General features: G+C 36.9%; 1 protein-coding gene across 1 annotated transcript in view; it reads left to right on the top strand.

Annotated features, from left to right (window-relative positions):
* Window positions 1–11,894, top strand: part of BMAL2 (basic helix-loop-helix ARNT like 2) — a 107,781-nt gene extending 95,887 nt beyond the window's left edge. The window contains exons 14-16 of the mRNA XM_088837260.1: window positions 3,049–3,124; window positions 5,015–5,123; window positions 7,655–11,894. Coding sequence (XP_088693386.1) covers window positions 3,049–3,124; window positions 5,015–5,123; window positions 7,655–7,791 — 322 coding nt within the window. The 3' untranslated portion in view covers window positions 7,792–11,894. The remainder of the gene's footprint in view (window positions 1–3,048; window positions 3,125–5,014; window positions 5,124–7,654) is intronic.
* Window positions 11,895–12,770: the final 876 nt, after the last annotated feature.

Here is a 12,770-nt window from a genome sequence, read left to right as displayed (position 1 = left end):
ATATACAATGGGGCAAAGTCAGCCTCTTCAATCAATGGTGCTGGGAAAACTGGACAGCTACATGTAAACAAATGAAATTAGAACACTTCCTAACACCATACACAAAGATAAACTCAAAATGGGCTAAAGATCTAAATGTAAGACCAGAAACTATAAAAAACTCTTACAGGAAAACATAGGCAGAACACTCAATAACATAAATTAAAGCAAGATCCTCTGTGACCCAGCTCCTAGAGTAATGGAAATAAAACCAAAGTAAACAGGTGGGACCTGATTAAACTTAAAAGCTTTTGCACGGCAAAGGAAACCATAAGCAAGGTGAAAAGACAACCCTCAGAATGGGAGAAAATAATAGCAAATGAAACAACTGACAAAGGATTAATTTCCAAAATACACAAAGCAGCTCATGCAGCTTAATACTGGAAAAACAAACAACCCAATCAAAAAGTGGGAAAAAGACCTAAACAGACATTTCTCTAAAGGAGACATACAGATGGCTAACAAACACATGAAAAGATGCTCAATATCGCTCATTATTAGAGAAATGCAAATCAAAACTACAATGAGATAGCACCTCGCACCAGTCAGAATGATCATCATCAAAAGTCTACAGACAATAAATGCTGGAGAGGATGTGGAGAAAAGGGAACACTCTTGCACTGTTGGTGGGAATGTAAATTGATACAGCCACTATGGAAGATGGTATGGAGATTCCTTAAAAAACTAGGAATAAAACCACCATATGACCAAGCAATCCCACTCCTAGGATTATACCCTGAGGAAACCAAAATTGAAAAAGACACATGTATCCCATTGTTCATTGCAGCACTATTTCCAATAACTAGAACGTGGAAGCAACCTAGATGTCCATTGACAGATGAATGGATAAAGAAGTTGTGGTACATACACATAATGGAATATTACTCAGCCATAAAAGGAATGCTTTTGAGTCAGTTCTAATGAGGTGGATGAACCTAGAACTTATTATACAGAGTGAAGTCAGAAAGAGAAAGATAAATATCATATTCTAATGCATATGTATGGAATCTAGTAAAACGGTGCTGAAAATTTTATTTACAGGGCAGCAGTGGAGAAACAGACATAGAGAATAGACTTATGGACATGGGGAGGGGGGAGGAGAGGGTGAGACGTATGGAAAGAGTAACATGGAAACTTACATTACCATATGTAAAAATAGATAACCAATGGGAATTTGCTGTGTGGCTCAGGAAACTCTAACAGGGGCTCTGTATCAACCTAGAGGGGTGGGATGGCGAGGGAGATGGGAGGGAGGTTCAAAAGGGAGGGGACATATGTATACCTATGGCTGATTCGTGTTGAGGTTTGACAGAAAACAATAAAATTCTGTAAAGCAATTATCCTTCAATAAAAAAATAAATTTTTAAAAGATATGTAATCATAAAGAAACAATATAATCATAGTGAGATATTAACATTTCTCTGAGAATCTCTCATCAAATGCAGAAAAAATAAGAACAGGAGCATCTTGAATGATGTTATTAATAATTTACATATAATACATTTATATTTATATTAATTTTACATCCTACACAAAAAAAATTAAAATTTTATATCTCATACATTGTTATTAGGTGAGGAAAGGACAATTACTGAAGCTGTTTGGTAGGTGTATGAGATTTCATTATATTACCTACTTTTATATCTCTTTGGAGTTTTCCGTAATAGTTCTAAAATGTATTTCTGAAGTGAATTGTAAATATTTGTACTAAGTAGCACAAAGTTCAACCAAGAAAATTACTTTGAGTAGGGTTACAGTCCAACTCCCTTTGTCTGCATGTGGATATCCAGTTTTCTTACATAATTTGCTGAAAAGACTATTCCTTCTCCCATTGAATGGTCTTGGCACCCTCGTTGAAAATCATTTTTTGACTTTATATACTGGAAGGGCAACATAAGGAAAGCAAAAATTGAGCTAGATGTTGCTAGCTAGGAACTATTAGAATGTGCAGGGTGCAGTGTATGGAGTTATATGTATGGAGGCACCTTGGCCACTGTATGGAGTTGACTAGGAGAAAGCGTGCTGGTTTCAGCAAACAACAATGAGATTCACTGAGGAAGAGATCAGGCCACTGAGCAATGGAGTTTTAACTCAGTTAAATAGCAGGTTTCTGCCCAGTAAACTAATATGAAGGAAGCCATATTTCAGAATCTGGTAGTGACATGCATGGTTAGGGGAAGTTAGCTTTTTTCATCTTTAAATAAGGGCTAATTGAGTGGTTGATGATTTTAAACCTTGAACCCCAGAATGGGAAATCAGCCAAGCTATATACATTACATTGTGAAAAATCTCCAAGACATGTCACTAATCTTTTCATCTGTGTTTCCTACCTAATTCACTTCATTTTTCTGTTTTGATTTCTCCCTCTATAATTTCTTGTCAGCTGCATCATTGGGAATACAAATGCCATAAAATTATGTTTATGTCATTATGTATCACATAATTGAGCATTTAGTAATTATATATTAAGTTTTGAAGAGATTTGTTATCTCCTCAAAAGCCTATGATTATGTTTTTGTCTTCTTGTGTTTCATTGATTTTATACCTAGAGATGACCTATTATAGTAAAAACATGACGTATTTTTCACTTAAAGAAAATGTTGCAGAATGTTAGGAAATCTTTCTTTACTCTAGTTCTCCTTTTTAGTATCCTAACAAGAACTGATTCTTGATGTCAGCGCCTATTTTGAACTGTGTAATTGTTCCATTACTATGCAACATGTTGTATTAAGACAGGTAACATGATTTACTTAAGAGCTTTCACCTTGGGGTTTTATGTTTCTATTTACTATAGTGTTTTCGGCACTCTGTAGTCAAATATATGTCTGGCTCTGCACAAGTCAGTCTAATGATGAAAACTGTTGTGATATTCATTTTATGTTCCTGAACATAAACTGTACAGGAACAGTTCCTCCCTGTATTTTTATCAGTAGACTGTATTCAGAAGAGAAATTTCTCTAAAATATATATATAAAGACATATAACATGTTTTATGTGTCATTTTTGAAGGTTACAGTCATCTTCATCCCTTGATTCAAGTCCAACAGATTTATTGAAAGATAAACACACACTAAACTGCAGGAATGTAAGTACTATCATAAGTGATAATATTCATGAAATAAATGAATGATAAAATTGGTCCTTGTTGATTATTTCTTTTGAGAAAAGAGGCCATCCTGTAAAAAAAGGATTTCTTTTCAGAGGTTTTAAGAGGCAATATAGAATAGTGGTTAATAGTGAAGTTGCTGGGACCATAATGTCTGGGTCCAAGTTTTGATTCACTTACTGCTGGGATAACCTCCTGTGTATTTTTTAAACTCTGCACCTCAGCTTCCTCATTTGTAAAACAGGAATTAATAATTGCTCCAGTTTCTTTTAGTGGTGTGTGAATTAAATGATTTAATACACAAAGAAACAAAAAAACTCACAGTTCCTAGGACATAGTGTGTTCAATAAATAATAGTTACTATTGTTATTTTAATAAACTCCAAGTCTGTGGATTAAAAGTACTCCTTATGGTCTGGAAAAATGTTTAATGTAAGCTACAAAATATTACCTACTATTTAATTCAATTGAACAAACATTAGCAATTTGAAATACATACACAATGTGTGTATTGAACATAGCACTGAATATATGGAAGACCCACATATAATATAATTGTGATGTATCCCAGACAACAAAATTCTCTAAAGTAGGTATACTTCCCAGGTGGCACTGGTGGTAAAGAACCCACCTGTCAACATAGGAGACGTAAGAGACTCAGATTTCATCCCTGGGTCAGGAAGATCCCCTGGAGTAGAAAATGGCAACCCACTCCAGGATTCTTGTCTGGGAAATCCCATGGACAGAGGAGCTTGGTGGGCTATGGTCCATGGGGTTGAAAAGAGTCATACACAACTGAAGTGACATAGCACACAGAACATGAGAATATAGAAGAGAAGAGAAATTAAATCTGACCAGGGACAAAAGGGAACCAGAAAATATATTTTTATATTAACATAGACTTTTGCTCTGGTATTTTCAAGTTTTACTCATACATTTGACACCTGTTTATTGGATATGCATTTTGTGCCAGACTATATACCAGAAATAGGGATTTAAGTCCTTGTAGCAATGGCAAGCCACTCCAGTACTCTTGCCTAGAAAATCGCATGGACAGAGGAGCCTGGTGGGCTGCAGTCCATGGGGTCGCTACTAGTCGGACACGACTGAGCGACTTCACTTTCACTTTTCACTTTCATGCATTGGAGAAGGAAATGGCAGCCCACTCCAGTGTTCTTGCCTGGAGAATCCCAGGGATGGCGGAGCCTGGTGGGCTGCCGTCTATGGGGTCGCACAGAGTTGGAAACGACTGAAGTGACTTAGCAGCAGCAGCAGCACACAAGAATCTCTGAGTAGTATATGTTATGTGGGCATTATGATAAAGTTTATCAACTGAATCAGACAATATAGGTAAATGATATTTTTGATGAGCTATATTGAACATCAGATTGTTTGGCCTGTGTGTGTGTAACACTGTGACAACTTTTTGGTAAAAGTCTCTGGTTTAATACATTCCTTATTCCAAAGCAGTATTTCCCATTGTAGCTTTGGATAAGATACAGTTTTACCATCATTTTTAAAATACTGAAATGTTTTTCCTTCTTAATCTAAAACTTTCCCTTATATGTGTGATTGTGTACTTTAGTTATGATTATGAATAATGTGGGAGCTTTGGAGTCAGATGGACTTGGGTTAGAATCATGGCTCCAACACTTTAGACAAGATATTAGACTCTTTAGGCCTCAGATTCTTGACCTCACAATATTTGTAACATGAAACAAAATTTTATTTGTGGAGTACTAAGCACAGGACACTCAGTAAGTGCAAATTGCCATATTGTTCATGACAGCACACCCACATATGAAAACTGTTAAGAAATCTTTATTTCATTCAAATAGGAAACTTACTGTTTTTTATTTTGTCGTTACAGATGTCAGATAAGGAGTTGATTACCCTAAGTCCATCTGAAATAGGGGAACGAGAGGCTACAAAGCAAAACCAAAGTGCTATTGCTCCCCTCAGTCATGAACCACTCCTCGGTAAGATTTCTTTCACAACTGACCACCATTTTGGTTTTCCAAAACCTCTTTTTTAAATCACTATAGTTTCAGGTTTAGGAAATTTCTAAATATGCAAACAGCTTTAAAACTAAGTTTTTGCCCCAGACTACAATGAGATATCACCTCACACTGGTCAGGTTGACCATCATCAAAAACTCTGCAAATAATATATGTGGGAGAAGGCATGGAGTAAAGAGAACCCTTCAGCCCTGTTAGTGGGAGCATAAATTGGTACAATGACTATGGAGAACGTATGGAGGTTCCTTAGACTAAAAATAGAGCTACCATATGATCCAGCAATCCTACTCATAGGCATATATATGGAGAAAACTAATTCGAAAAGATACATGTACCCCAATGTTTGTAGCAGCATTATTTACAATAGCCAAGACATGGAAGCAACCTAAATGCCCATCAACAGATGAATGGATAAAGGAAATGTGGTATATATACATACAATGGAATATTACTCAGCCATAAAAAAGAATGGAATAATGCCATCTGTAGCAACATGGATGCACCTAGAGATTATCATATTAAGTAGATCAGACAGAGAGAGACAAATATCACATAGTATCACATATGTGGAATCTAAAAAAAAAAAGACACAAATGAACTTATTTACAAAACAGAAGTAGACTTACAAACAGAAAACAAATATAGTTATCAAAGGACAAAGGCAGGGGGAGGGATAAATTAGGAGTTTGGGATTAGCAGATACAAACTGCTATATATAAAATAGGTTAACAACAAGGTCCTACTATATAGCTCAGGGAACTCTATTCAATATAGTATCACAAACTATAATGGAGAAGAATCTGAAAAAGAATATATATATATATATATATATGAATCACTTTGCTGAACAGCAAAAACTAACACATTATAAAATCAACTACTTCAAAAAAAAAAAAACTAAGATTTTTCATTCAGGATCTTAAATACAGTAATCATAGTGTTAATTTTTTAAGTGTATGCTACTTAGGTGGCACTAGTGGTAAAGAACCTGCCTGCCAGTGCAAGAGACATGAGAGATGCAGGTTTATTCCCTGGGTCAGGAAGATCCCCTGGAAGAGGGCATGGCAACACACTCCAGTATTCTTGTCTGGAGAATCCCATGGACAGAGGAGCCTGGTGGGCTACAGTCCATAGAGTCACAAAGAGTTGGACACAACTTAAGCATCTGAGCACACACAGCACATTCTACTTAATGGACCTGTCATTGAAAGTCTGATTATCAACTGAGATGTTATGAGTATTATTAAAACACAATTTAAATAAAACTAAAGCTCTCATGTTTAGGGAAAAATTCCATTCTCCAGAAAAATATTTTTAAAAGATACCAATCATAAAAAGTTTAAGATGTAATTATTCATTTTAACATACCTATGCAAAGTCCAAATAAAGAAACTTGAAGGGATAAAATTTTATGCTCCCCATAACCGCCTCTGATCTCCTGAAAATAAATGTTAAAGAGAATCAGAGGGAAAAAAAGAAAGTGAAAGTGTTAATTGCTCAGCTGTGTTTGACTCTTTGGGACCCCATGGACTGTAGCCCTTCAGACTCCTCTGTCCCTAGAATTCTCTTGGTAAGAATAATGGAGTGGGTAGCTATATCCTTCTCCAGAGGATCTTTCCGACTTAGCAATCAAACCCAGGTCTCCTGCATTGCAGGCAGATTCTTTACCATCTGAGCCACTGGGAAAGCCCTGAGAATCAAAAGCCTTGAAGGAACCTGGACATTCAGCTTCACACAAAACCACATATTGCATGCTCAGTCACTAAGTCATGTCTGAGTCTTTGCAATCCCATTGACTATAGCCTGTCAGGCTCCTCTGTCCATGGGATTCTCCAGGCAAGAATACTGGAGCGGGTTGCCATTTCCTTCTCCAAAAACCACATATTAATCATCTTAAATTCTATTGTACTTTGGAAGATACTTAGAAAACTTTGATTAATCTCTCACTGTGTTTTAACCATGGATTTCTAGAACCTCTTCAGTATCTGATTTAAAACACATTTCCATGGTTCCTCTTTATTTCCTTTTTCAATAAAAAATCTGGGGACTCCTTCCTTTTATAAGAGTCTTTCAAATTTTTGGAAGGTGATGCTTTTGTCTCAGCCTTCTCATTTTGGAGTTCAACAAGCATTTTGACAAGGCAGATTAAAGTTAAATTTCTCCTTCCAGGCTCATGTACACACATGAATAAACCCCAGCCCTTACCGTCCAACTGTCTCGGAGTCTGTACCTCTTAGTGCTTTCATTTTCTATTAGAAAACTCATAGACTAACTCCCTTATGTGCATCAAATGAGTCAAGTGCAATTTATCTGACAGCAGATTGTTATAAAAATAGGCAACCCATTAAAAAATCTGTCTGGCATCTGTAAAACGTATGCTTTGCCTTCAATAATACATTGTATGGTATCCTAATCTTGCTTTGCCATTTTTGATGATAACTCATTTTTTAACCTCCAAATGTACTTACACAGCCTGTATTTCAATTTGATAGGAGAAGGAGTCCAGCTGGACTTTGAAGCCCTCTGTGACAATGATGACACAGCCATGGCTGCCTTCATGAATTACTTAGAAGCAGAGGGGGGCCTGGGAGACCCCGGGGACTTCAGTGACATCCACTGGACACTCTAGCATTTGACTTTTAACTCTAAACATGAGAAAAGTCTTGAAGCATTTCATTTACAAAAGACTTTAGAGTCTTTGTATCCTTTGTACACTGTTTTTATCTTTTATTCCTATTAATGGTCTGCCAGTTTTTATAGATTTGTTCCTGACTTTAATAGGGGTTTGGGGAAATGTGATGTTTCCCTTCAGATTCACAGAATTTTCTATAGACTGCTTTAGTCATCGACATGGCTTCAAACCCACTAGTTGCTATATTTTTGCTAAAGTCTTTTTAACCAAGAATGCCACATGTATCTTGCTTTGGTTTTATTTTTATTTTATGATGCAGTTGTTTTGAGTTTGGGGAGTTTAATGTGTGGACATTTTCCTTGTGTCTGAGATTTATTTATAATTGATTTAAAAGATTGTGTAATTTGGAACATTTCCATTCCTCATATATTTCCTTCACTGAGGACAGGGCTTATCCACTTTAAGAAAATAGTGAGTACTTGAAGATTTAAAGGGATAGTGCAATTTGTAATTGTGATCACAATGAATACTGTATTCAGTCTTTGTGGACTTGGGCAAGTACAGAACCACAATAGTTATGCTCAGTTGAGCACTTTGAGATAGACTTTAAGTGAGATGATTTCTTATTTAAAACTCAAAAGGAAAAGCTGAGAAAGTTTCAACTTTGCTTACAGAAAAGGAAAGATCTTGGGCCTATAGCTGGGTGATTAGCCTTTGCCTTAATACTCAAGAGTATTAAGATTTACTCTTAACAGAACCACTCAAGATTTTTATTACAGATAGAACAGGTTTCTGATGCTGAAAGGTATTTAGCAACAGATTAGTCTTAGTGGAAGAAGTGGGTCCAGGCAGATTAAATGTCTTGCATAATGTCACAATTAAGTTCATATGTCTTTTAATGTTTAATGTGTGTAAGCCAGTTTCTTTATACACATTTGGGAAAACAATAGTCTCAGTAGTTAAATGATTAGTTAAGTGACCTAGGAACTAGTTGTTGGCTCTCTAAATTATTAGGAAATTACAGTTACTATTGCTTGTAACCAAACATAATTACATAAATGACAAGTACATTTTTAAAACCATGAGGCAATGAGAAAGAATTAAAAAAATTTTTTCTAGCTATAATTAAAAATTGGAAGCATTTTTAAAACCAGTAATCTAGAAGTGGCTCAAATTGAGTGCAAGAATTAAGGATATTTAAAATACTATATGTATATCTACATGTTTGAAGATCATAATACAGTAATATTATAATGGTTCCATAATACCTATGGTTTCAATAGCTCTTTCTAGTTTACCAAGTGTATTCCCATATATTCTCTTTTGTGCCTCTCAAGTAAAAATAAGATAGGCTAGGAAACTAATGGGGAAACCCCTGGGGATCAACTCCAGTTTTCTTTGTCATGCTGTCCCTCTCCAGCAGATTTTCCTCAGAGCCTCTCACCAAACAAGGCATTCTTTTTACCTTACATATATATCCTTAGGCTGCAACAGATTAAACTTTCAGACACATTAATGGGCAACATAGTAACAGGCAACAACCAAAATCATGTGTTCCTTCACATGTGACATTTTCAGAGGCCATGTGGGCAAGGATGTATTGACCTGTTGTCTTGAGTCAATGCAATGTTCCAGCAATGTCAGAGGTTCAGCATCACCCCTGGTTCTGGGATTTGAGAACTTGGGGGACATTCAAGTGTAGAATAAGCTAAAGTCAAAGAAATCCTGCAAGATGGGGGTGTTGGTTTGTAGCAGCCTATACATGATAGCTGGGGCTTCCCAGGTGGCTCATTGGTAAAGAATTTGCCTGCCAATACAGAAGACACAAGAGACTTGGGTTTGATCCCTGGGTCAGGAAGATTCCCTGGAGGAGGGAATGGCAACCCACTCCAGTATTCTTGCCTGGAGAATCTCCATGGACCGAGGAGCCTGGTGGGCTACAGTCCAAGTTGGACACTACTGAGCACACACACGCACACATGCACACAAGCATAATTAAGTCTGAAGAAGCGTGACAGATACACCTGTTCTCTAAGTCAGATAGAAAGGTCTGCCTACAGAGGTAACATTTCAGGAGTCTGGACCACTGCAGATTGTGCTAGACCTCCAGAGTCAGCCTAAGCCAGTGGTACCAGGATAGGTCACTGTGGCCCCTTGACCTCCCAAGGAGGTGGGGGCAACCCTCATGATCCAGGGATCTGAGAGGCAGACTTTCTCAAAGCTGGTCATTCCTGCTTACACAGTAGCAGTTCTCTCTCTTTGTAAGAGGAGAGGTTATTCCATAGACTTATGGGTGGATAGTAATTGAATTGCTTTGAATTGAATGCTTTGATCCTTTAGTAACCCACTCTGAAGTTTATCTTCTTGCCCTGCGCCCAGAATTCAGTCCAAGCATTGTATGATACTGCAGCTCTAAGTTCAGTGCTTTCTTCATGCATTCTATTTACATTTGATTGCTATTAAGAGTGACATATTTTTTATGCTTTACATTATACTTTTTTTTACTTGAACTAATTAATTTCTTACATGTTGGTGAAAATATCTACCAATTTAATGAAATATCCTAAAAAGAATACTATTTTATTTATTTTTTTAATTCTAAGAATAACCTACATGGGAGGCATGCCTGGATTTGGAGAGCCTGCTAAACTAAATTTCTCTGTGTGACCTAAAGAAAGCCATTTTAACTCTCTGTACCTCAGTTTCCTTATTTGTAAAAAGAGGTTTGATCTCTCCATTTACTTCTGATGGAGTAATGATTCTCACCCATAGGACTCGAACCCATAGTCAGATGCTAGAAATATTCATTTCAGTATGATAGCCACTGGCCACATGTGGCTACTGAAAACTGGAAACGTGACTCATATGTATTGAAATGTGCTGTGAATATAAAATGTATACCAGATTTCAAAGACTTAGTATGAAAAAAAAGGAATATAAAATATCACATAACAACTTTATATTGATTACATATTCAAATAATATTTTTGATATACCAAATTAAACATTAAAATTAATTTTAATTTCTTACTTTTCTAATGTGACTACTAGAAAGTTTTAAATTACACATGTGATACACATTATATTTTCATTCTTCAGCCCTGTTCTTGGACATTTTATTAAGTAGATATTATTTAAATAGATCAAAATTTATACTATAAGTATGGTGTTTACCTCTGACTGCTCTAAAGAACATTTATTGATCCTCGGTTCAATGTAAATAACTGTGAACTTTTATCAATGTATCAAATTTAAAACTTTCTTGAAATTAGTAAACTTAGAAGTATTAAACATTCATTAATCTGAAATCAAATAAAACTTGAGGTACATACTGTAGTAGTCACTAAATTTGGAAATCACTGATAAACATAAAGACAAACAGGAAGATACAGAACAGACTTTTGGTAACTAAACAGAAATAAAGGGAAGTATGTAATTATAGTGTCACAATGGGAAAAGGCTGTGTTCATTGGTTGTCATAATGAGAAATCTCCGTAGAGTCTAGGGCACAAGTATATAAAATAGCCACTCTCTAGGTATCAACCCATGTTTAATGGGTCCAGTTTCAGATCCTGTTCTAAAGAGGAATCTGTCACTCAGGTAGGTCATTGCTGGGCTCTGGAATTAGAGACTCAGATTTGCCGAACATAATATTGTGGGCAGGAGCAGGGCTGACATCTCATTGGTAGAATAATCAGAAGCCATAAAGAAAACCTGCTGGGTGGCCACTAGGTGTCACTTTCTCATCCCTATAGGGCTTTGTTTTCATTAATTTTTCTAAGTTCCATGGGGCCTAGGAGAGGCATTTAGGACTTTTGTGCCTAGAATAAGTCTGCCTCTGTTTAATAAGGAATGCTTTTTTAAGAGAAGTCTGGGAAGATCCTTTCCACATAAAAGAAGAATTTTTGTTTAGGATCATTCCAGATGTGAAACTCATCCAACTGGGGACATACTTTCTGAATTCATTTCGGAGTATTTGGTGTGTGTCACTGCTCATACAGTCTTGAGTTTAGGTCTATCTTTTATATAACTTTTAAGGTCTTTTCTGCTTCATTTGCGCTTGTCTGTATGTTGGTATTTTTAAAATTTTGTGGGAAATAATGAAGAGTGAAATTAAACTATATTTTGTAGTAACTACTAGTTTGGGGTTTTTATTTAACATACTAAACTTCCTCCAAAAATGTATGCCCTTAATTACTTTCTAAAGTGGAAAGAGTGGGTAGAAGATCCAGTGTTCTAAAACCGTTGGAGGGTACTTCTTTGATGGTCCAATGGCTAAGATTCCACACTTCCAATGCAGGGGCCTGGGTTCAATCCTGGGTCAGGGACTAGAATCCACATGCCACAGCCAAGAGTTTGCATGCTGCAACTAAAGATCCCATGTGCTGCAATGAAGCTAGAAGATCCTGCATGCTACAATTAAGACCTGGCTCAGCCAAATAAATAAAACCACTGGGAAGAGATACATATTACTTTACACATTTTAGGGTGTGTTCATCAGGGTGTGCTAACTGCTATCAGTTCAGTTCAGTTCAGTCGCTCAGTCGTGTCCGACTCTCCGCGACCCCATGAATCACAGCATGCCAGGCCTCCCTGTCCATCACCAACTCCCGGAGTACACTCAAACTCATGTCCACAGAGTCGGTGATGCCATCCAGCCATCTCATTCTCAGTCGTCCCCTTCTCCTCCCGCCCCCAACCTTTCCCAGCATCAGAGTCTTTTCCAGTGAGTCAACTCGTCGCATGAGGTGGCCAAAGTATTGCAGTTTCAGCTTTAGCATCAGTCCCTCCAATGAACACCCAGGATTGATCTCCTTTAGAATGGACTGGTTGGATCTCCTTGCAGTATAAGGGACTCTCAAGAGTCTTCTCCAACACCACAGTTCAAAAGCATTGATTCTTCAGCGATCAGCCTTCTTCACAGTCCAAATCTCACATCCATACATGACCACGGGAAAAACCATTGCCTTGACTAG

Source organism: Moschus berezovskii, chromosome 6, assembly GCF_049115385.1.
Source record: "Moschus berezovskii isolate FMDL1 chromosome 6, NW_MosBer_1.0, whole genome shotgun sequence".
Taxonomy (NCBI): Eukaryota; Metazoa; Chordata; class Mammalia; order Artiodactyla; family Moschidae; genus Moschus; species Moschus berezovskii.
The sequence above is the reverse complement of the archived record's forward strand: the minus strand, read 5'-3'. Positions and strand labels throughout refer to the sequence as shown.